General features: G+C 44.1%; 1 protein-coding gene across 1 annotated transcript in view; it reads right to left on the reverse strand.

Moving 5' to 3' along the window:
• dsd (attractin-like protein dsd) overlaps nt 1-24,606 on the reverse strand; it is a 128,876-nt gene that overhangs the window by 82,640 nt on the left and 21,630 nt on the right. The window contains exons 6-8 of the mRNA XM_065448562.1: nt 16,782-16,875; nt 9,326-9,572; nt 2,641-2,821 (exon numbers count right to left, since the gene is read on the reverse strand). Coding sequence (XP_065304634.1) covers nt 2,641-2,821; nt 9,326-9,572; nt 16,782-16,875 — 522 coding nt within the window. The remainder of the gene's footprint in view (nt 1-2,640; nt 2,822-9,325; nt 9,573-16,781; nt 16,876-24,606) is intronic.

Genomic DNA, 24,606 nt, shown 5'->3' on the forward strand with positions numbered 1-24,606 from the left:
TGTCCAGTTGGCCACAAAAGTTACAAGCTATGAGCTTCACAACAAATGTCATTTTCTGGTCTGTTACTGCATGGCACTTATCCACTGGATCACTGTTCAGGTTGCAAAAGATACTACAGATTGAAACTTTGAACTTGAGGCTATGTGCCTAGGCTTGGCTTCACGGGTATGCATTTCTTTCACAAACCTTGATGTCCAGCAAACGGTCTCTTCTTTCAAAACTGGCAGTTTTACTGCCATTCAAGTCAACATTAGAAGCATAGGCTAGCACTGGGACGAATTTCTTTTACTGATCAGCTATAAACATTTACTGCAAAACTAGAAAGGAGTTCTTCCTCAATGAGTGAGGCCCTCAGTCCAGGGCTCCATCGCCTTGCAAAATGTTTTTGCTCTCACCAACATGAACATAATTGAAGATCTAACACATCATTTTTCAACTTGATGGCAATGCAAGCCACTTTTTCACCTGTAAGAATTGCTAATTACTTAAGTTTATAAAAAAATTGTTGGACTGCTAGTACACGCATGCAATTTTCCTATGCCAAATCACTGTCTTTAAACATTTCGAGTTTTTTTAATTTTTTTCCGTTTCTCCAATTGCTCTTCATAGACCTCCAAATCAAAACGTACGCATGTTTACTGATTAACTAAGCTATATGTCGCTTCCTTCAGGACAATTCTGTATTATTGGCGATATGAATATAGACTTGTTGGAAAAAACAGAAGACTAACGTTGTAGACTACTTGAATGTTCTTGCCGATTTTGGCATGTCTGCAACTACAATCTCTCCTACATATGTGGAATTTCTTATTGCTTCTTAAGTACCATCTTGTCTAGATCATGTCAATGTGCGCACAGAATAAAATGACATACTGACATGTGTACTTGTTTATCTTTTACCAGTGACTGCTTCTCACCGTCCAAGAAACGTTATCACTCAGTGCAGGACGTGCCTGCATCTATCGGAAGTTTTTTGGATGTTGTAGATGGTTCTATCCGTTGTCTGTTGTCACTGGACCTTAAGCAATCTGATTGCTTGTATGCAGATGCGAATTGTGTATAACTTTCTGGAAGACGCGCATGCACTAGCAATTATTCTGGAACCTTTGATGACTCACGTATAAAAGCCGACACGCATGCCCTGCAAGTTAGATTTCAATGATCGCCAACTGTGTTCACCACTTTCATTATTTTTTTAGTGTAGCCCGTTTTTCAGGACACAAGTTCTCCCAATAAAACGCTACTTTTGTCACTCACATTTTTGCTGCTTTCTTCACAATCAATACTACATGACGTTTGGAGGAGGTGCTTTGCGTTCATGTACCAGATGCCCGAACTAGCCGTGATCAAAGCCCGGACCACGAAGAAAACACCAACGTCATCACAGACCATCAGGCAAGCACAGGCTAAAACACCTGCACCCGAAACACGGACTTCTACCCGAGACAACGAAGAAGATCGTGGCCTCTCATGTTGGCTTCTCAAAATCGGGCCCCTTGGTTAACCCCCTTTCTTCTCATTCTGCATACTTCTAGGCATTTTAATTATGAAGAAGCTATGGTTAACCTTCAACATGGTTCACAATTCCCTAATCAATGGAAACAGTAGTAAGACTAAGCTGGCATGTCTTCAGAACCATTTTAAACAGATCTATACCAAAGTTTCATTTATTCTACACATGCCTAGTTGTGGTAACTGTGCCTGTCTACCTATTCAAACTGTATTTTTCCATGAAGTACTTTGTTGTTGTTGTTTTTTTCGCTGATTATGTCCTGGAGCACTCATATGAAACATGTTTGCTCTGAAATTCGGAAAAGTGATTGTATTTTGTACTCCATCAAGTCACTACATTGGCTAGAAATATGAAGGCAGATAGCATACTCTTTAGCATGCTATCTGCAGTTTGCTATCTCTTGCTTTTATTTTTGTTTCAATACTTGGCAAAATAAGGTTGAGACTCTTCTAAAAAGTATGTTAAAATATGTTATGTGTTGTCTGCACAAGAACTATGACCAGAGTATTTTCATACCTGAAGACGTCTAATTTTGATTTATTGTTTAAAGAAACAACTGTATTACAGTAAAAGCGCACACAAAAGAGTTTTTTCCCTTGCTTACAGGCCTGACTGAAAGCTCCGGCCATAACAGCACTTTGATGTTCATCGTGTATGCAGTAGGTACAAGAAGTGTAGTCGTGAATATTACATCTCACTCCTTTTCAATAATTTTCCTGCAGAGATGTTCTCCATGAATGGCTGCAAAGCTGTGAAGGAACAACTTTTCAAGTTTAGTGCATTCAAATCTGTTATTTACGAATTTTTATTGACTATGTTCTCATGTTTTCAGCTGCCAGGCACTGCCCCTCAAGCCCTCGTTTGGCAGGCCCATTTTTGTAGCATACTGTTATTGTATTGTAACATTATTATTATTATTATTATTATTATTATTATTATTATTATTATTATTATTATTATTATTTGGCTGACTGTACATTACTCCTGTGGCCATGCCAAACAATGTTGCCAACCTACATAAAAATAGCATGTTATTTGTGATTATTAGTGAACCTTTAAGGTTTTTGATTGAGTGCACTCATTAATGCAGGGACTAAGCAGGACTCAATGTAGTGCCTGCACTCACCAGGTACGGTCATGGGGCTGGTAGGAGTAGAGGTAATCCACAACAACACCTGTGGTTGTCTGTGAGTGGTAACCTCCAAACACCAAGATCTGGCGTCTGCCAGGATCATAAACACTTGAGTGACCATAGCCACCTTTCACAATGGCTCCCTTCACTTGCACAATCTCCCATTTGTTGGTACCTACACAAACAATGACATGGAAGTAATCAACATGTGTAATCACTCAAGGCTAAGCATGCGACATGTTCAAGTTGCAGAAATACTCTCATCTAAGGACACAGACACGGCATGTCAAACTACCATAAGCCAGTCGTGATGGTGATACTAATGAACTACAGTTACTGTATTTATTTGAATATAAGGTTTATTTTTTCCCAGTATCCTTACCCATGGGGACCCTCTTCTATAGATTTAGCTACTGTTTCAATGTGGCGCAAGCAGCACCCCGCCACATTTTCAGCAATCCAGATTTTAGACAGCAGCGCAAACTGTAGGTACTAATTAACTTTGGCAGGATGAGCAGTACCATATTTTTGCACGTATAACCCACAACAAGAATTTCGCTTTGAGGTGAGACTTCATGGAAGTGCAAATTTCACCTTATGGTGTGGCTTCATGGCAGTATGGCTCGCACTGCTGTAAGGCCACATCTCAAGAAAATGTGCTCACCAATGCAGCTTTGTTGTCTCCTAGGGGGAGGGAGTGGGGGGCTTCCGATTATTCGGTACTTCAGGCAATCCCTGCCGAGCCTGTACATTCCATCGGCTACTCTATATCGCCTTATATAGTGTGCAACCCTTTGCCATCAACCTTGTATGACTTCAATGGTTGCCTGCCTACCTATTCTTTTATGAATACAACTTAAACCACTTTGCCAGCTGTGCCAATGTAATGTGTCTACACAGAGGTACCCATTCCTTTTAGATATCTCTTTAGAAGTAAACCCATCTTCTACTTTGTCCTCTCTGTCTGCTTTCTCTAGTCTTTTTAAAGCAAAGCTTTCTCTGCAAATTCTTCTGGACTTCCCTGACTGTGGCTGCTGGGTGCTGCTGTCTTGCTGAATAGCTAAAAAAACTCAGTGCCCCACTCAGTGCCCCACTCAGTGCCCCACTCAGTGCCCCACTCAGTGCCCCACTCAGTGCCCCACTCAGTGCCTCCACTCTGTGAAGAAGGATGGCCAGCGAAGCTGTGTATGTGGGCCCCTTAATGAAGAACTGCACCTCCGCCGCGGGTCGGCCCCGCATTTCACTATCTTCAGGATTGGCCTACATATGGGGAGTGCTTAACGCCTGCTTCACCTCCGCTGCGGGTTGGCCTGGTATACACTCCTGACACTGCCCAGGCAGCGTGTTCGAGCAGCGATCGTCAGCGCCTTTTGCGGCACCTTCCGTCAAAACTGACACTGACGGACTGCGCTACTCAGGCTGCCCACGCGGATCTACCAACGTGATCGCATGTTCATGCTTGTTTTGAACAAATGGCGCAAGTTTTGCTGTGTGGTTCCAAACCAATTGTAAAATTAGATAGATACGCCCTGCCATTCGTCATAAAGGGGAAAAGCTCTACGCTGCCGGGCACGTTCACAGCGTGGAAGAAGTCGCCCGTGTGACTATGCTGGTGAAGTGGTGAAGTGCTGGTGAAGTCCCAGCAAGGCAAACACAACTACAGCGTATCTCTGGGCGTGAGTACACTCAACTATCATATTATGCTTTGATCAAGCAGCTCAATAGAGTGTGCAGGCATGGCTGCGCATATTAAGCGTTACGCGTAGGTGTTCTTGGCCAGCCATTTGAGTTACCGTAGACAAAACATGTTCTTTCGAGGTGCTGTTTTGATATGCTTGCAAAGCCTCATTGGCCACAAATGAGAGGCACCAAAACTTTTCAAATTATTAAAAGGCTGTTTTAAACAACTTGTACAAAAAATTGTATTACAGTAAAACCACGTTAAACCGTAGCCACTTAAACAGTAGTTCCGCTTTAAAAGTAGTAAAGTCAAATCCCCAACTGACTCAGCGGCAATTGAACAATGTGTTTTGTATCCACATAAACATTACCAGCTTCTTGCATATGTATCGGTTAGCACGTAGTGTTTCCGCTTTTCGTCACGCAAACATGGCGGTGCATCGTCTCCATCGGGCGGCCCGGCAGAACAACTAGCCTCAGAGATCGGAACAATGGCCTCCAAGGTTTGCACGTGAAGCCACATCAACATCATTTCGGCGCCGTGCCAGAGAGCATTGTGGCGTCACGCAAGCGAGGACTCGCGTCATGCCAAAGCTCAGATAAAAAAGACGCCGGACGCTCAGCATAGAAGAAAAATTAGACATCGTTCGGGCTATCGAATGTGACACGAAGAAGTCGGCGCTGGCACGCGAGAGGGATCTGCTGTTGAGTACGGTGTGTGGCATTTGGAAAGCGAAGAAGTTGCGCAGCAGTACTGCTGGGACTGCGAAGAGATGTCGGCTGCGAGGTTCGGCTTTTTGCCATTGTTGCCTCTGTTCTTGCCGAAGTGTTGGCTAGCAACAGTGATGAGGACGACACAGAAAGCGACAGCACGGGCGATTCAGGCCGGACAGTGGCAGAAGCTGCGCGTTACGTCAGCCTCATGAATGCAATCGTCGCGACGAGAACAGCACCCTGCAATGAAAAAGGCGCCCCGCGACTTCTCCAGTGCTACAGCGCACGTGCACAGAGAATACGTAACGCCAACGCGGAATCTGCCATGAGAGTATTTGCCGAGAATAGGGGGCCGGCTGAAAAGCTGCCTAACAGCTTCAGTAAGTTTGAGGCCACTGTCGCTGCTAGGCTGCCGCGGCATCAAACAAAAATAACGCTTGTTGCACGAAGTGAATAAATACTGCATGCTTTTTTCCCCTTTCATCGCACCCTCTCTGAGTTCCGTTTTTGACAGGTAAGTGGTCGATCTCATGCTATTTCAGTTAAACAGTACTACCGTTTAGCACATACTTTTTCCGAGCTCCGGCCAACTACGGTTTAACGAGGTTTCACTGTACACTGATATGTTCTGCCAAGCAACCGCAGTATTTAGTTTACAACTGCCGAGGAACCGGCATGACCTTGGGCCACTCCGGCTGCCAAGACTTGGGTGACCGTATCCGGCAACCTGAACTCAAGCAGAGCCGCACAGCATGAAGTGCTCAGCGACTCACGCAAGCCAGAACACCTGCAGCCACCTCGCAGTACGCTTTGTACAGCAAAAGAAATAGCTTTAAAGGATATGCAGAATTTACAAAAATATGTAAGTCGGCTTCCCAGCAAGACCCTTTTTCGACCAAAAACGTCAGTCTACTGACTACAATACTTTCTAGTGCGATCCTCCAAAAAGGAAGCGCGAGCACAAAACCACGGCCGGTCAGGAAATCTGTAGAGTCGGAGAGCAGGCAGTCCTGCGCAGCCGTTAGCCTGACGAAGCAGTACGGCCGTCCCCACGCTTTTTTTCCTGGGCAGTTTTCGTTGTCTTGCACATTTGCGATCGTAAAACAGTGGTATGAGAATGTTTATCTGCAGGACGGTGGCGCACATGGTTCAGAAATTTCTAATCACACGCGGTCATAACAATGCATGCGCCAGCTGGATTCTACGCCGTCGACTGAAGTTGGATAAGTGCCAGAGTTGTGCTTTTGAAGCTACAGGTGGTGCAGCCGTTGCCGGGAAACTCCACTGTCAGGAGCGCATTGTACTATCTTCCAGATCAGCCCACGTATGGGGAGTGCTTAATGCCTGCTTTACCTCCGCCGGGGGTCGGCCCGGTATTGCACTATCTTCGGGATCAGCCCACGTATGGGGAGTGCTTAACGCCTGCTTCACCTCTGCCGCGGGTTGGCCCGGCGTTGCACTATCTTCAGGATTTTTTTTCTACATGCAGACACGATAGCGGGGAAAGTAGCCCTTAACAGCTTCACTGTAAAAAAAAGGAGACAGAGGTCAGACTGCATGCTTAATGGTGAGATTGAGCCTCTGTCCCCCAGCATGTCAGCCCACCTTCTAAACATTAGAGAGTTTTAAAATAGGGTACCCAAGCCACATCCAAGCAAAGGGGCATGCAAACTCCATTGCAAGCCCTTTGCATTCTTTTGTACATCCAGTGGTTTGTGTTCCCTCAACGCTTGGGCATCCTAATCTAAAACTCTCGCATGCCACAATCGCACGCATACTTCTATCGTGCCAATGCTGATTAGCTCTTTCAGATGATCATCACGTGACACAGTGTCATTTTGCGTAGCATAGGTGTGCGAGAGCACACGCACTTACATCACTTTTCTTTTTGCCAAAGATGCAGGAATGAAAGGGGCAAATTTATAGCATTTGATTAACTGCTTCACGAAAGCTTCACTTCACATGGATTCCAAGTTATGCATTTGGATCATTTTTTTTTCTCCTGTACATGATTATTCCATTAAGCTTCAAATGAAGAAACTAGAAGGAAAGTCTTGTAGTCTAGCTTTTCAATTCTAAGGTACAAGAACATAATTTCAATGTTTGTTTCTTTAACAAAGAATGCAGACACTACAAAGTAGCAAAAATTATATGGAATGTTGCACTCCATGCAAAAGTGTTCCAGTAAAATTATCAAACACATTGTAAAAATATATTTAAGATATGCAACATCAAATTTGTACAAAACTGCAATGTGCATGAATGCTGGCATCCATCTTCAGGTGATTTACAGCCCTTTGTACTAAAAATCTTAATGTACAAAAGTTGGCGCAGATCTGTTAAGGTGATGATTGGGCCACCACTTATAAAATACTAATAGAAATTAGAATCATCCCCAGGTACACTTGTTTGATATTTGAAATTACTAGTCCTTGGCTCAAAACATACGAGCACTGCTTAACAACTGCTCAGTCCATATTACTGCGAAAAAAGTGACAGGCAGCAAAGCCGTGCACCAGCACAAAATGCCCTCTGGCTGACAGAGTTCAGACTACAGTCGACGACCGATTTTTCGGACCCTCAAGCAACTGCAAAAATGTCCGAAAAATCAGGCAGTCCGAAAAAACAACTGTGCCCCCAAAAAACTCTATTGCTTACTATTGAGTTAGAGGCTGAAAAAAGTGATTAATGGTCTTCTGAACCATGCTTCGCTTGCATGTAAGCAGGTCCGCCTGAATTTCAGCGAGAGTCGTCATGTCGCTGTAAGCCGACTAAAGCGTTCCGACCGCTTGCATCAGCTCAGCTTGCGTTGGCTGAGCTGCTGCAGGCGAGTCGTCGTTGTCGTCGCTCTCGGACTCTGCAAGCACTTGGCGAATGATTTCTTCATCCTTGATCCCGGCGCAAAGTTCCAACTCGCTGTCCACGTCCGTGAACTCCGAAAACGAGACGGTTGAGGGAATTTCAACGCCTGCAGTGCGAAGGTTGACGATGAGGCGCTCACTGCCAGACAGCTGCTCGACGACACTATCCTCGTCCAAGACAGCCGAGTGGCCATTCAACACAAATCCCGCGTGGCGGAAGCAGTTGCGCAGTGTTGTGGGTGCTACCGACTTCCACCCATCAGAGAGCATGCTAAGTGCTCCAAGCAAATCGACAGAGTAGGCTTTTCCACTGTCAAGGCACAACACCAAACACGAAAGCAAGCGTGACCGATAGTTCACCTTCAGGTTGCGTATCACGCCTTGGTCCATCGGCTGTAGGATACTTGTTGTGTTTGGTGGCAAGAACTTGACTCGCACAGACTTCAAGTTGTTTATGTGCCCGTGTGCAGCACAGTTGTCGATGAACAACAAAACTTTGCGGCCTTCTAGATCAAATTTACGATCTAGTTTTCTCACATAGCTTTAAAAAAACTGCTGTGTTATCCATGCCTTCTTGTTCACCTCGTACAAGACAGGCAGGGACTTTACGCCTTTAAAGCACGAGGCCGATGACAACATAGATTTCTTCTCCATTTTCAATCGGCACGCTTGGCTAAGCAGCACACACAGCGCAGTCGTCAGGAAATTGTCACATCGACTTCGTTGAGTGTCTCCTCACTGCCACGTTGCACGCAAAAATAAAAGTTCCGGAAACAGCGTCTTGAAGCATTAAAGCCAATTCAATTAAATGCGAGCCACAGTAGCAACAGAATGTGGTTTTTGCGTCTCCGCAGCACGACCACGACTAGGCCTACTTGCTAAGCTCGTCAACGCACAGCAAACACAAACAGTCAGTCGAAGGAAGAAAGGAAAAAAAAAAGCATTGCGTTACGGCAGTGACGCTGTTGCGGAAGCGAAAGCTGCTAGCATATAGCCTCAATCCAGCGTCCGAGTAGCTGAGGAACCGTCATGCAAGACCGGCACCGGTTTGGAGGCTACAGGAGGAAAATGTAAACAAACAAAATGGCGGCGAGACTCAAAATGCGCGGGAGTTGGCCCGGCTGACGCTTGGAAAGTCCGAAAAATTGAACAGCCCTCCCTAGAGTGTCCGAAATTTTGAGCCACGTAATACATTGACTTTGTGAGGTATGTCCTCGGGCCAGGAAAACGCCCGAAAAATCAAGCGTGTCCGAAAAATCAGTCGTCGACTGTATATCAGATTATGGGGTATAACATGATACTGTGTGTCCTCAACCATGCTATCTGTCAAACACATAAAGCTACCTTGACTTCAACATGTCCTGGCTTTATTACGGTGACTTCAGATACGGGCACATTATAAATAAGATGAAGCTCAAGCTCACCAAAGGTATACTCCTGCACAACGTTGAGGTATCCATAGTCGGGGTTATGTCCAAAGATGACCACCATTGTGTTGTCCACAATGGCAGCAGTATGACCTGATGCTGTCAGTGGTGGGCAAAGTTCATTCTGGCACTCGGGCTGATGTGGTGAAAGCTGTGCCCATCGCAGTTCCTCAGGATCCCAGCGCCATAGGTCATTTGATGTGCGGCCATCACGCAATGTGCCACCAAACAAATATAATTTACCCTGCAAAGGAGACATTGCAAATGATGTCATAAGCAGGCGCAAACGATGTCATAAGCAGGCAAAAACACACTACAGTAGACTAACGTTCATTCGATCCTGACCGAAGGTTGCGGCCAGTGCCCACAATTTCTATGGGCCCAAGCTTTTGTTATTTAGATCCTAAAATTGACCTTTGCTGGATAATTTGAATTTCAGCAGTCAGTGCCCAGGAACCTGACTTCTATATTGACCCCAATAGTGACCCTTTTAGTAGCAGCGTCTGTCCCGGCAGAGCTCAGGGGACAGCGAATGCATTGAACACAAATCATCTCTCGTCAGAATGCCTACTTTCAGCCCACCCTAAGAAGATTTTCAAGCAATAACCGTAGCTCATAATGTTTGATTACGGCACATATATGATTCTAACGCACGGCTCCTCTTTTTCTGCTTTTTTTTTTTTAAGAAAGCTGTGCCAAATTGGGCACAGTGCAATGGGCTCAAAGCCAATACCACCTTCACAAAGATTGTATGCTTTACTGCGTAACACAATTGTTAGGCGGCAGAGCTGACTTTAAGAAACGGTAAGGCAAAGTTGACTTTACAAAACCGGTCAACAACAACTTTTTGCTAAAAAATCAGGTGCGATTTCTACTTGTTTAAAAGCTTAAATGTCATCCCTACGTTATTTTTCTACTTTGGACACGTATAAAGCGGGCGCACGTTTGATTCGGGAGCATTTTAAGATAAGGCAAATACTACCAAGTGAATCAGCGATGTGTTTTGGCATTTTTTCAACATCTTGTTTAATTCGACCCGCCGGTTAATTGATCAATTTCGTCAGTCCCATCAGAGTCAAATTAACGGAAATCGACTGGACCGTGAAATGTTCAGAAGACACTGTTGCAATGGGGCCAGTCTATTTACAATATTTTGACCATGCTTTTGACATTTGAAGATGCTGTGTCCAGGTACACATCAACTTGCATCACAAGCGCTGTCTATCAGTTCATGGACAGCAGATGCCACACCAATGTCTAGCTTAGTCCAAGTTTCCATGCGTGCTGATCAACATGACTGTTAAAACTTGCCCACTATATAATTTTAAGCAACTGACTACCATTTGGCAACCAGCGACTATATAAGGTATGGTTGTCAAATTCGATGGTTGCTGCCTTATTACAGACAATAAAATTAAATATTTTCACTGTCCACCTAGAAAGGTATTGCAGTGGCAGCATTCCACTGACATCTACCATACCAAACAAATCTTTTTGCATATCAGACACATTCTAAACATCTTTTTAAGCGGCCACAGGGCCCTTGAAGGAGAAATTATGAGACTAGCACTACTTTCAAGTAGAAGTGGACAGTTATAAACTTTTTCGAATACAAATCAAAATACATATAGCAGGTATCAAATCTCAAATGGAATATCGAACAGTCAAATGCAGACGCATATACAGGATGATCATATTCAAGTTTTACGGAATTTAAAAAAATCACCTGTTGCAGATAACGTCATTCTATTCCTCGAGCTGGATTATACAAGGACGTGGACACTACTTGCATGAGAAATCGAAATATATATTCAATTAATCAACAAAATTCACAAATTGCCTTCCTAATTACTTCACAGCACATATAGCAATTTACTAATTGTAGCTGGTGAGTTTGCAAGCCATATCAACTTGAAATGAATTTCCAGAATGACCAGTTTCGAGATATGCGCCATCAAACTCATCAAAAATACATTGATGTTCGACTTCTTTACCAAAACAAAAGGACAAAAGTAACTGGAATGCCCATGTATTTTGCCCTACACTTCGGGAAATACTATCTAAAAATCAGTGTCATCCTGGAAATAAACTTCAAAGGGATAATCATCTCACAAGCTCACCAGCTCATCATCATCATCCTGTTCTATGTCCACTGCAGGACGAAGGCCTCCCCCTGCAATCTCCAATTACCCCTGTCCTGCGCCAACCGATTTAACTAGCGCCCGCGAATTTCCTCATTTCGTCACTCCACCTAGTCTTTTGTCGTCCTCGATTGCGTTTTCCTTCTCTTGGTAACCATTCTGTAACTCTAACGGTCCAACGCTCATCTAACCAACGCATTACATGACCTGCCCAGCTCCATTTTTTCCTCTTGATGTCAATTAGAATATTGTCTATACCCACCTGCTCTCTGATCCAAACCGCTCGCTTCCTGTCTCTTAACATTATGCCTAGCAATCTTCATTCCGTCGCCCTTTGCGCAGTCCTTAACTTGTTCTCAAGCTTCTTTGTCAGTCTCCAAGTCTCTGCCCCATATGTCAGCACTGGTAAAATGCACTGATTGTACACCTTCCTTGTTAATGATAATGGTAAGCTTCCAGTCAGGAGCTGGCAATGTCTGCCGTATGCGATCCAACCCATTCTTATTCTTCTGTGACCTTCCTTCTCATGATCAGGGTTCCCTGTGATTAGTTGACCTAGGTAACCATACTCCTTCACAGACTCTAGCGGGTGACTGGCGATCCTGAACTCTTGTTCCCTTGCCCAGCTATTGATCACTATCTTTGTCTTCTGCATATTAATCTTCAACCCCACTCTTACACACTCTCTGTTAAGGTCCTCAATAATTTGTTGTAACTTATCCCCAGTGTTGCTGAACAGGAGAATGTCATCTGCAATTCTAAGGTCGCTGAGATATTGGCCATTGATCCATACTCCTAAGCCATCCCAGTTTAATAGCTTCACTACTACTTCTAAGCACACAGTGAATAGCATTGGAGATATTGTGTCTCCCTGTCTGACCCCTTTCTTTATAGGTATCTTACTGCTTTTCTTGTGTAGAATTAAGGTAGCTGTAGAACCTCTATGGATATTTTCCTACGTTTTTACATAAGCGGTCTGTACTCCTTAATTATGTAATGCCTCTATGACTGTTGGTATCTCTACTGAATCAAATGCCTTTTCATGATCTATGAAAGCTACATAGAGAGGCTTCATGTACTCTGCACATTTCTCGATAACCTGATTGATGACATGGATATAATCCATTGTAGAGTATCCCTTCCTGAAACCTGCCTGCTCCCTTGGTTGACTAAAGTCCAGTGTTGCCCTTATTCTATTGGAGATTATTTTGGCAAGTGTTTTATATAATACTGGGAGTAAGGTAATGGGCCTATAATTTTTCAATTCTTTAACGTCTCCTTTGTTGTGGATTAGTATAATGTTTGCATTCTTCAAGTTTTCTGGGACCCTTGCAGTCGATAGACACTTTGTACAAAGAGCCGCCAGTTTTCCAAGCATTATGTCTCCTCCAGCTTTGATTAAATCGACTGTTATTCCATCTTCTTCTGCAGCTCTTCCTCATTTCATGTCTTGCAGGGCCCTCCTGACCTCATCACCAGTTATAGGAGGAGTTTCTGAATCCTGTTTACTACTGTTTCTAATTGAGGTATCCTGACTACTCGGGTACTGTACAGGTCAGTATAGAATTCTTCTGCTGCCTTTACCATTTCTTCGAGATTGCTGATGATATTACCCTGCTTATCTTTTAGTGCATACATCTTGGTTTGTCCTATGCCAAGTTTCTTTCTCTCTGATTTCAGGCTGCATCCATTCTTTACGGCTTCTTCAGTCTTTCTCACGTTATAGTTTCGAATATCACTTATTTTCGCCTTGATGATCAGTTTTGACAGTTCCGTGAATTCTATCTTATCTCTTGAGTTGGACACTTTATTTTTTTGTCGTTTCTTTATTAGCTTCTTTGTAACTTGGGAGAGCTTGCCTACTGGTTGCCTTGGTGCCTTGCCTCCCACTTCTCCCTTGCCTTCCAACAGCCTGAATTTGTCCACTTTTACCCTTACTGCCTCAAGGTTTACCCGTTTCTTCTTGACCAATTTTGCTCTTTCTCTCTTCAAATTGAGGTGAATCCTAGCCCTCACTAACCTATGATTACTGCACTTTACCCTACCTATCACTTCTACATCCTGCACTATGCTGGGATCGGCAGAAAGTATGAAGTCAATTTTATTTCTTGTTTCACCATTAGGGCTTCTCCAGGTCCACTTTCTATTGCTACGCTTTCTGAAAAAAGTGTTCATTATTCGAAGCTTATTCCTTTCTGCGAATTCTACCAGCATCTCTCCTCTAGCGTTCCTATAATCGACGCCGTAGTTGCCAACTGCTTGTTGCGCAGCCTGCTTTTCCCCCATTTTTGCATTGAAGTTGCCCATTACTATAGTATACTGAGTTTGCACTTTTCTCATCGCTAATTCAACATCTTCATAAAACTGATCTACTTCCTCATCATTGTGACTGGATGTTGGAGCATAGACTTGTACTACATTTAATTGATACCTCTCATTAAGCTTGATTACGACTACAGCTACCCTCTCATTAATGCTGTAGAATTCGTCAATGTTGCCCGCTATGTCCTTATGGATTAGGAATCCTACCCCGTATTGCTTCTTATCTAGGAGACCTCTACAACAGAGGACATGTCCGTTATTAAGAAATGTATAAGCCTCACCAGTTCTTCTAATCTCACTAAGGCCGATGATATCCCAAACTCTGATACTTCCTCAAAGAGTCCTGCTAAGCTAGCCTCACTCGAGAAGGTTTGGGTGTTAAACGTTGCAAGGGTCAGTTTCCATTGGCGGCCTGTCCGGGTCCAGAATTTCTTAGCACCCTCTGCTGCATTACAGGTCTGATCGCCGCCTTGGTCAGGTGCTCCGCAGCTGCTGGGGACTGAGGGCCATTGGGTAAGTGAGCGAGCCATGAGGGAGGGGGTCACCGAATACTGCACCACGGAGGCCAATTCCTGTTCTGGTGAGGGAGTGTCTCGTTGAAGCTTAGTGGGCCTTCCTAATTTGGTTGTACCTGGATTAGTATAGCCCCAGTTGCTCTCGTAATCTTTTGCCGGTGACAGGCGTCACTCCAAGCCTGTCATCGCCAGCTACAATTGTGAATTGCAATATGGGCTGTATAGTAATCAATTAGGAAGTTAATTAATGCAGTTTTGGTAATTAGATGAATATGTGTTTCGATTTCTTGTACTAGTAATGTCCACCTCTTTGAATAAGCCAGCTCAAGGACAAGAATTACCTATGCTATCTGCCACAGGCAATTTTGAAAAATTCCGGAAAACAAAAATGATCCCCCCATATTGGCAGCAGGAATATTTATTTTGGTATAATTAGGCACCATGCCTGCAATGACTAGAGCAAAAATAAACATATTTCAGGGACAGATTAACAGTTTTAAATAAAGGATCCTTAATTATGACAAAAGAACTGCATGAATAGCCTCTCAACAACTTTCAAGCCTGATTGCTAACAAGCTTTCCAAGAATTAATGACTGCTGTATGATTAGCTTAAAATGGTTGTGTGACTGGCTTAAGAATGCTAAATAAATGGCTGCAAAAAACATTTTCAGAGTACAAGGAAAAAAATAAAAATAAAAAGGCTACTGAAGGACTGTGCGTGCCTTAGAGACACATAAAAGGGCCCGTTGCCAAGAAAACATCACAGGTTGCAGCATAAAAGATCAACCTGCCACAAGACTACAGTGCCAATAACATTAAGTGGCAGACAAACAAAAATCACGTCTTCATGCAGACTCTCACTGTAAAGTTGAAAACAAACTTGCATAACCCATTTTGTTTCTGTATTATTTTGAAAATGTTTGTCACTGTTTCACTTCTGATAATTTCCTATGCACTGCTTAGCACATGGAGAAGAGTAACTAAACTTTAGCACTCAGTTGTATTGAAATAGGTTGGTTACTTCGATTATTCAAAAATACTGAATAGTTCTTTTCTCAAATATGAATATGAACAGTTTCCTTGTAATATTTTATACATATTCTAAACTTCGAATATTCACCCACCCCTACTTCCAAGATATTCACGCCCAAATATGCCATGTGCACTGATAGTCCAGCAGTGGGTGTAAGGTAGGCTTTTGAAAAAAAGATATTGTGCTGAATACACAGTTTCAGAAGAAATAATTTAAAAGTGATGCTATCCTCAGGGTTCTCAGCAAATATATCACGCCTTGAGCTCTGGCCTAGCATGCGCCTTAAGATAAATATTCATAATGGCAAACAGTGCAATTTAGAGTCAGGCGATTGTGCACTGAATTTGTCATGAAAATGATGTCTGTCTTTTCCAGGCAATTCAGATAAAAAGGCAGAACTGCATTGTTTGCCAGAAAAGAGTAAAAAATGAAAACTGGAAAAAGAAAAGAAAGCTAGATTATGGTTGGCGTGCTGTTCACATAAGACCATTGAGTTTCCTACAAAAATTACCAGAGAGAGCTCCGGCACTGCAATCATACAGCTACTATGGGAATGATGGGTAGTACATTTGTCTCATCTTCCTCTTTGTGGCATCATATGTTCTTGTGGCATTATTCATAATACTTTACCTTTGTAAATTTCTAAGCAATCATAGTTTTATAAACACAGAAAGGCACTTACTCTCTGTGCGCATGCATAATCATTGTGAATGGATGCATTTATGGTGCAATATCTTGCTGAAAACCATCAGTCTGCAAAGTCACAAAGCCATTTGGAGCCACAAAGACAAAATTTAGGCAAATGAATGAATGAATGAATGAATGCTTTATTTAGACAACACATTGTCTGGGATGTTACTAATCCATGTATTACCCCATTATTTCCATACTGGCTGAACTGCCATGCTTGCAACTCTCGTGGACACAAGTGCTCTCGTGGACACAAGTGCCACAGTTCCCTCTAGATGTTCTTGTGGGGAGCTTTGTGGATAAGATCGCTTTCCTCTTCACACCTGTGTCAATATTGCTCCAAATTGCAAGACACCTACACATTTACTCTAAACTTGATTTTAATGTAGTAAGTGCTGTTACAAGTGCTGTATCAGCGCATGGTTTAAAAGAGCCATGGAGCAGCTATTTCATGCCAGGAATTAATGAATTTTGGGGTCTTACATGACAAAACCACAATTTGATTATGAGGCATGCTGTAGTGGGGGACTCCCGATTGATTTTGACTACAAGGGGATATTTATTGTGCCCCCAATGCATGGGACACAGGCGTTCTTGCACTTCGCCTCCCTCGAAATATGACCACCGTGGCAGAGATTTCGTCCTGCGATCTTGTGCTTAGCAGAGCAACACCATAGCCAGTTAGCCACCACGGCAAGTATTTTTTGTGCCAACAAACTTCAGATGCTTGTCAAAGGAATAAAGGACGCACCCTGTATGTTACTACTGAATGGCCGTAGCGATTGGCTGGTGCACTGGTAGTGGTTGGCTTCACTGTATGCCACTTTCGCGAGAGGAAGTCGTACCTGCAATGACACATCAGGCCATAAGCAACTTTTTCTCCAACCAACCAAGTGCTCAAGGTGCAACCTGCAAATCATGCATGGTATTTAGTCTAACAACAGGCAGACAATAATGATTGATGGGGTTTTCCACCACATGGATGCATGTGGAATATGGAACTTACTACAGTGGAAGACATCTGGTTAATTTTGACCCCATCGTCTTTTTTCAACATTCACCTAAATCTAAGCACATGAGTGTTTTTGGATAGCTCTCGATATTCATATAAGCAAGTTCTGGGCTTGTCAGTATGGGTAAGTGCATGGTTTTGCAAACATTCATTGTATTAACACTTTAATGACAAGACATATAAATATCTAGAAAATATGCTTTTTTTTTTTCTATCTAAATATGCAAAACACATGAAGAATAAGCATAATCAACAAAAAGAAAAAAAACATTTTGCAGAAATTTTTGCAGCAATAACGGGGAAAACCAGAAGCAGGAAACTGGAAGTGGGCTTCACCCCAAGCCACCTAAGGCTTCATTTTCAATTTGTACCGACAGCTCTCATCATATGTGAACCATAGGTGGACATTTCATTTGCTTTTACATCACACGTGTGACACCACTGCAGCTGGATATGCTGAATTGGCCTGTCTCCTCTGACTTTGCTTTCAAAAGACAGTGAGTCCCGTGCCAAGCTTCTTTTTCCTTGTCTAGTGTTCCCGCTCCAAACCCACAAATGACGCTTGCTTCCTGTCATTCAGTGTCGGCTGAAGACATTTAGCTAGTTCGTACTCAATACTAGAATTGTACAGTATTTCTTTTCAGCAATAGGGGTAAAACATCCGGCAGGAAACCGTGCACATGCATGCACAGTTTAAACTTAAAGGGCCCCTGAAACGGTTCGGACAAACTTTGTGGACGTGTAGGGTACAGCTTAAGTAGAACATTCGCACGACAATTTAAGTGAAGCATTACGTATTAATGGAGCTACAAGCGATTACAAGTTACCCTCCTCCCTAGAGATGCTTTTCCTCCTCAACTCGTTCGCTGAGCGATCGGGGCTAAGCTCCGCCTTCACTGGTTCTGCGTCACGATGCGACGTCACATCGTCCACTTCCGGTTGTTTTGGAGCCCGCCTCCACCCGCGCAAAACCTCTCCGCTATCCGCTTGGCCGCCGTCCCCAAGCGAGAGCTATCGAAGCAGCGTGCGTTGCGAGCATTCTCGCAACGCATCACACACTAGCCGAACGTTTCGACGGAATGGTGGAGGCATAAACTCAAGCTGATCAAGGAACTTTAGCGTAGACGTACGTGAGCTGCCTGATCGGTCTCCACGGTCCAGCCACCCGTTGGCGCAGAACTTAGCCCGCCAAAGAAAGAGCTAATATTGCTCTAACCAAGTGTAAATCATGTTGAACATTTACAAAAACAACGTGTTTACACTAGAATAGCAGCTTGGGCTTGTTGGTTTTCCATCCTGCTAGTAACAGCGCAAAATATAGACAAGGGACGAGACAAGAAGACACCACAAGCGCTGTGGTGTCTTCTTGTCTCGTCCCTTGTCTATATTTTGCGCTGTTACTAGCAGGGTGTTTACACTCCTGCGAAAAATTTACACCAGCAGCAAAAAAGAATACATTTTGTTACTGCTACTGTGTGTGGTTGAGCTCAATGCCACCAGATGGCTGCACCATGCAGACCATTCACATTTGCGTTCATCCCCTGAAACGACACGCAAGGGGGCATGGCCAGGCCCTGTCTTCTTGCGCTTGCATTAACCCTAATAATACCGGACTCGCGAAACGCTATTGCATTAGTAATCTTCCGATGTAAAGTGACGGTTGCAATCGCTCAAATCCTGGTGCCGATCGGATAGCGGCAGTCTGATGCGCTGCAGCCAGTCCGCTCGTCTACTGGTTTGCAGAGGGACACAATGTCGCAGCTTTACATATTGCCAGTCGCTACGTTTGCAGTCCACAACGCAATGAAGTCGAATCATAGCGCTCGCGCAAAGACAGACCGACACTGACGGTGGAGCTCTCGTCAAAGACGGAGCACATTGTAACACAAGCAGACGACAGTTGCTGTGTGCCCGAAGTGCTTAAGTGTACTGAAAAATTGTTCTTGTGTATTCTCTTTGTTACTCTCTTTTTATAAAAACAAATGAACTAACGTTCGAACTATTATGAACATCATTTGTTTACCATAAAGTTGGAAAAATTATCGATCACGCGCACTGGTCAGCCAATCGGATAGCTCGCCCCACTGACGTCATATGGGTGATTTGCGTCATATGGGTAGGGGCGGATTGAAATTCCGCCGAGCAGTGTGCTGCGATCAGCAGCGATGTGCATTTTTAAAACCTTATAATAAATTACACGCTTTATGTGGAGCACCTAGATGTGTCAATTAATGATCAGAAGGATCTACTCTAACGACTCAGTATGTTTGCAGAAAATCATCAAAATCGTTTCAGGGTCCCTTTAACCTCGGCAAGAAAAAAATTCTTTTTTGGTATGTTGCCTGTAGGCAACACTCGTCAGTAAAGGGTTAAAAAGCTTTATTTTGAGATAGATGGAAGCTTTTGTTTGCCCCTTTACACTCATTATCCACTTTGCTCAAACTGGAAATAAACATACAGGGAAAAAGAAGAAATCTAGTTCGATTAATTGTTTAGCACCATACTGCCATAGTTGTACACAAGCAACATAGTTTACCTTCAATACCAACTAATCAATCCCATTTAAACAGTAAATGGTTATAATATTCTGTAATTTCAAAAAAATGTAATCCAGAAAAGAACATGTGTTATGTTTCATTACATCTTTTTGATCGAAAAATAAAGGCACACAACAGTGGAGTAAATGAGATGTAATGGCATGTTATGCACATATGCTGGAATCAGCTCAGTGAAGCTTTTGTGCAAGCCACTGTGTCTGTTCTTTGCCTATAGGAAAAATGAAGAAGCACTCTTCCTGATCAGCTGGCCAAGTCACAATGGTGATGATGATGATGATGCATGGATTTTTTGGTGCAAGGGCCAGATATGGCCAAAGAGCACCAAGCCAAAGATAATAAATGAAGTGCTGATGGTAGAACATAGCAAATGTCAGGGTTGTGAATCGGGATGTGAATGGTACATGTAACTTGGCTGTTGAGAGGCCTAAAATTAGTCGCTGTAAAGTGCGTAAAATGTACAGGTATTAAAATAATGACAATGGCTAGTGGTGTATGCTATGAACATAAATGTTCTGTTATCAAGGGATTGTATATTGAATGAGTGAGTAACAGTAGCAGTCGTACCTTACAAGGTTCATTATGCAAAATAGAAGTGAGGCGTGCAGACAGAACACAAGAGTAGAGAAGTGGACAACACGCCTCACTTCTATTTTGCATAATGAATCCTTACCAACTAGCTCAGCTTTCTGTCGTTCTACCTTACAAGGGCTGGGAGGCATGTGCTTACAAAAATGCTATCGCAGCAGCAGCCTCTAGTGAGACGATGTGCTACATATACCTTGGTCTGATAACTTGCAATGTGCCAACATCTCACAAAAACTTTAAAACTAACTTCTTGTCAAATAGCAGTTCAATGCTGAAAAACATTGCGGGGTGGAGGGGAATGTGTTGTCTGTATGCCGAGGAAAAGTACTTTTGTTGTTGAGCTCCTATATTTCCCGACACTCTAAAAAGACATGAATGACAGTAAGCATCTCACCACATTTATCGCAGGCAGGAGGATCATCAGCAGTTAATAGGTAGGAGTGAGTTCCATAAGTACGACCTATTCCAAGACGATGGAAAATTACCTCAGTCTGTCGCGTCTTTGTTAGTGATGGCCAGTTCCCTACGTTTAGCTTGGTAATGTAAAGTTTATTAAGCATTTCAGTGTCCTACGTATGTTGCCAACGGCCCTTCAATTTCTTGCGTATGAAGGGCCTTAAATCTACAACAGGTAGAGCTAAGGAAGAATTGCTTGGTCACTGTTGTAGCTATGCAGCCGACAAACATATTATCTTCAATGCCTCTGTGGCCAGGTATCCAGCACAATATATGTTGATGAGATGCGTACAAAGCGCAGAGGATTTATTAAAGTTCAGTAAAGACAGGCTTTTTGTTCTTTTATAAATAAAGTAAGGCTTTGATGATACTCAATGAATCTAAATATTGGCATGTGTACTTGTGATTCCTTTTTCTAGTTTTGTTTCCTTGATGTGCCGCACTGCCGACAAGAGTGCATAGGCCTCCGCCCTAAAGATGCTCGTTCCCGGGTATAGCAGCCCGGTTCCGAGAAGGATGGATTGACTGCATCATAAGAAACACTAGCATGCGACTTAGAAGCATCTGTGTAGAATTCTGGGAACGAGTACTTTGAGTGAAATTCTAGGAAGTGCATTTTTATGTGTATTTCTGGGGGCATTCTTCGTAACTTCTTCAAAAGATGTGTCGCAATCTACCAGCTGCCACAGCCACGGTGGTAATGGCTTGGCTGGCGCCATTAGCAGGTTTTCAAAAAGTGGGACAGCCATTACTTTGCTGAGGCTCCCCACACACATCGAGAAAGGCTCTCTCACCATTGGACGATTGTGGAAAAGTGTGGCAGAAGTTGTATTGTTTACGGTTTCCTTACAAGGAAGTTCGGGGTTAGAGTGTACATTCAGGAAATACATGAAAGTGGATGACCTCTGCAGATCGACACTGGACTCTACATAGAGATCTTGTACCGGGCTAGTTCTGAAAGCGCCTGCGGCCAGGCATATTCCTATATGATGAACAGGGTCAAGCGTTTTTAGGGCACTCAGTGTAGCCAGATTGATACACCACAGCACCGTAGTCTAGACGCGATCGTACAAGACTCTTGTAGAGATTCAATAAGCATCTTCTGTCACTGCCCCAGTTAGTGTGAGAGAGAATTTTCAGTATGTTCATTGTTTTCAGGCACTTGGCCTTGAGGTATCTGATGTAGGGGATGAAACTTAGTTTTGCATCGAGTATGACACCTAGGAATTTATGTTCTTTGTTTATAGCAATGTGCTGTACTTTGTGGGGTTTCTGGCGCTCTCGCGGCGTTTTTCAGGCTCTCGCGATGGTTGTATGGGAGCCATTGCGTTATGTTGCCGGGGGCTCCGTGTCCCTCTCCTCCTTGCCTGGACGGGGTGGCAGCGGGTCATAAAACACTGTCACTCTGCTGTCATCCCGCCCACGGGAAGGTCAACAGGCTTTCCCCATTGGCCGACATTTTGGCGGGATTCGGGCCCTGCTTGCGTGCGCTCCGGGTAAGCGCGCGCAAGACGGGCGCCCGGGGAGACCACATCGGGGCGTCGGAAGGTGCGTACATGTTCCTCTCTGCCGGCGGTGGCCCCCTTTGTCCGCCGCCGGCCGATGGTTACTCAGGCTGGTCGGGGTCCCGGCCTCGGCGGGCGTGCTCGCACTCTTCCGTAGTCTCGATGTTCTGAGGCAGCGTCTGCCGGTCGTGCCCCCGTCTGTTCGTCTGTCGTTTCTCTCTATTTCCCTTTTCTCTGCTGTGGGGCGCACGATTGCAGGCGCTGACCGAAGGATAGGCAAATTCTTACTGCTGGGGGTTCTTTGTTCTTTGTTTCTCTCTCTGTCGCGGTGTGCCATTCTAGCGGCCACCGGCGACCATTCGGCTATGTTTTGTATTATGTTAACACGTGTGTCTGTATTGAATCCAACCTTAATAAATGTTCTTTGTGACTTATCGAGAGATTTGCCTAGGGTCTCCCTTGCTGCGCGCGCGGTCTCGCCTTCCCTTAAGCTGTGGGGCCGGCGGGGTGCGTACGCGCGCAGCTGCGCGTCGGCACACGGAGCGGGCCGGAGCAGGCGCGGGCGCGCGGTGCCCTGCACGCGTGGCGGTTCGGAGTGCTCGAACCCGCGGTGGTCGTCCGGCGCGCGCGGAATCGGAGCGTGCGCGCCGTGAGCGTCGCGGGAGAAGACCACAACTTGCAGTTCGATAGTGGGGTGCAGCCCTCTCTTTCTTGAAAAAATTATACAGGAGCTTTTATGTGGGTTGATCTTAAACCCATTTTCAACTGCCCATTTGGATACCTTTATTAGCCCAAGCTGGACTTGCCTCTCGCAGACTGCAAGGCTACCAGATTTAAAAGCTATCTGTACATCATCTACATAAACAGAATAGAAAATGCCTGTAGGTAGTGAATAACAGAGCGCGTTCATCTTCACAATAAAAAGCATGCAGCTGAGGAAGCCTCCCTAGGGTACTCCGGTTTTCGGTATAAATGAATGAGAGAGTGTGTTGCCTATTTTTACGCCAAAACTACGTTTCGTGAGGTAACACTCAATAACATTCAGCATGTTCCCCCTGATACCTATTCGTGACAGGTCTTGGAGGATTCCGCAGCACCACGTGGTGTCGTAGGCCTTTTCTATGTCAAGAAAAATGGATAAGAAGAACTGCTTATGGACAAAAGCATCAAGAATATTGGCCTCAACATGCACGAGGTAGTCAGTTATTGACTGGCCTTCTCTGAATCAGCACTGGTAAGGATCGAGCATTTTACTTGATTCAAGGTAATGTAGAACTGAGGTTGAACAGCAGGAACAAAACAAGGACACGAGGAAACAAATACTACAGACAAGCGCTGACTGCCAACTGGAAGTTTATTTGAAATTCTCCACCCATTTTATACCCTTTTCCGCATAGGCATGCGTACAACAGTCACAAAAACGTCTGCAAATCAGCACGATCATAACCTTTCATCCAAAAAAGCTAGGAAACAGCGTAACCAACGACACGACACCAGATCTCACATTTACGAAGAATGTAGCAATTTCTCAATGGACAAACATGCAGGAAAGCTTAGGTAGTGACCACTACATCGTCGTCACAACGGTACAAGCAGGACCAAGGAAAAAGAGGGGGAGAGAACTGAAGCTAGTAGAATGGGACTCTTTCCGCAAAATCCGACAAGATGATGCGGAAGACACTATAACGGACATAGAGAAATGGGCAGAGAAACTGCAAGAAAACATTAAACGAGCTACCAAAACTGTTCCAGAGGAGGCAGGTATAGAGGAGATGGATAGCAGATTATTGCACATGTGGGAAGCGAAAGGTAGCATGCTGAAAAGATGGAAAAAGCAAAAACATAATCGGAAATTAAGGAAGAGAATTGTGGAATTAAACAAGGAAATCGAGATATATGCAAATAGGTTAACCCAACAGAAGTGGGAAGCCACGTGCGACTTGATGGAAAGGCAGATAGGAATGTCCAAGACCTGGAACATTCTCCGATGCCTCTTGGACCCCGGAAGTACAAAAACCATACAAAGACACAATCTACAGAAGGTTATACACAGCTACAACGGCACAAAAGAAGAGCTCTTCCGAGAGCTCCAAAAGATGTACGTTGGAGATGCGGATAGAGAAGTACTTCCGGATTACCTAGGTAACGAGAATCCAGATCTTGATACCCCTATTACGGAGGCAGAAGTCAGATATGAACTGACCAGGCTCAACTCGAAATCTGCACCAGGACCTGATGGGATAAGTAACAAAACACTTAGAAACCTCGACGATGTATCCATCCGAGCTCTCACGGACTACATGAATAACTGCTGGGAGCAAGGCAGCATTCCAAGTCAATGGAAATCAGCCCAAATTATTTTTATACCAAAGACTGGAAAGAAACCACAACTGACGAACTTAAGGCCCATATCCCTGACATCCTGCGTCGGTAAACTCATGGAACATGTGGTTCTCACAC

Source organism: Dermacentor albipictus, chromosome 1, assembly GCF_038994185.2.
Source record: "Dermacentor albipictus isolate Rhodes 1998 colony chromosome 1, USDA_Dalb.pri_finalv2, whole genome shotgun sequence".
Classification (NCBI taxonomy): domain Eukaryota; kingdom Metazoa; phylum Arthropoda; class Arachnida; order Ixodida; family Ixodidae; genus Dermacentor; species Dermacentor albipictus.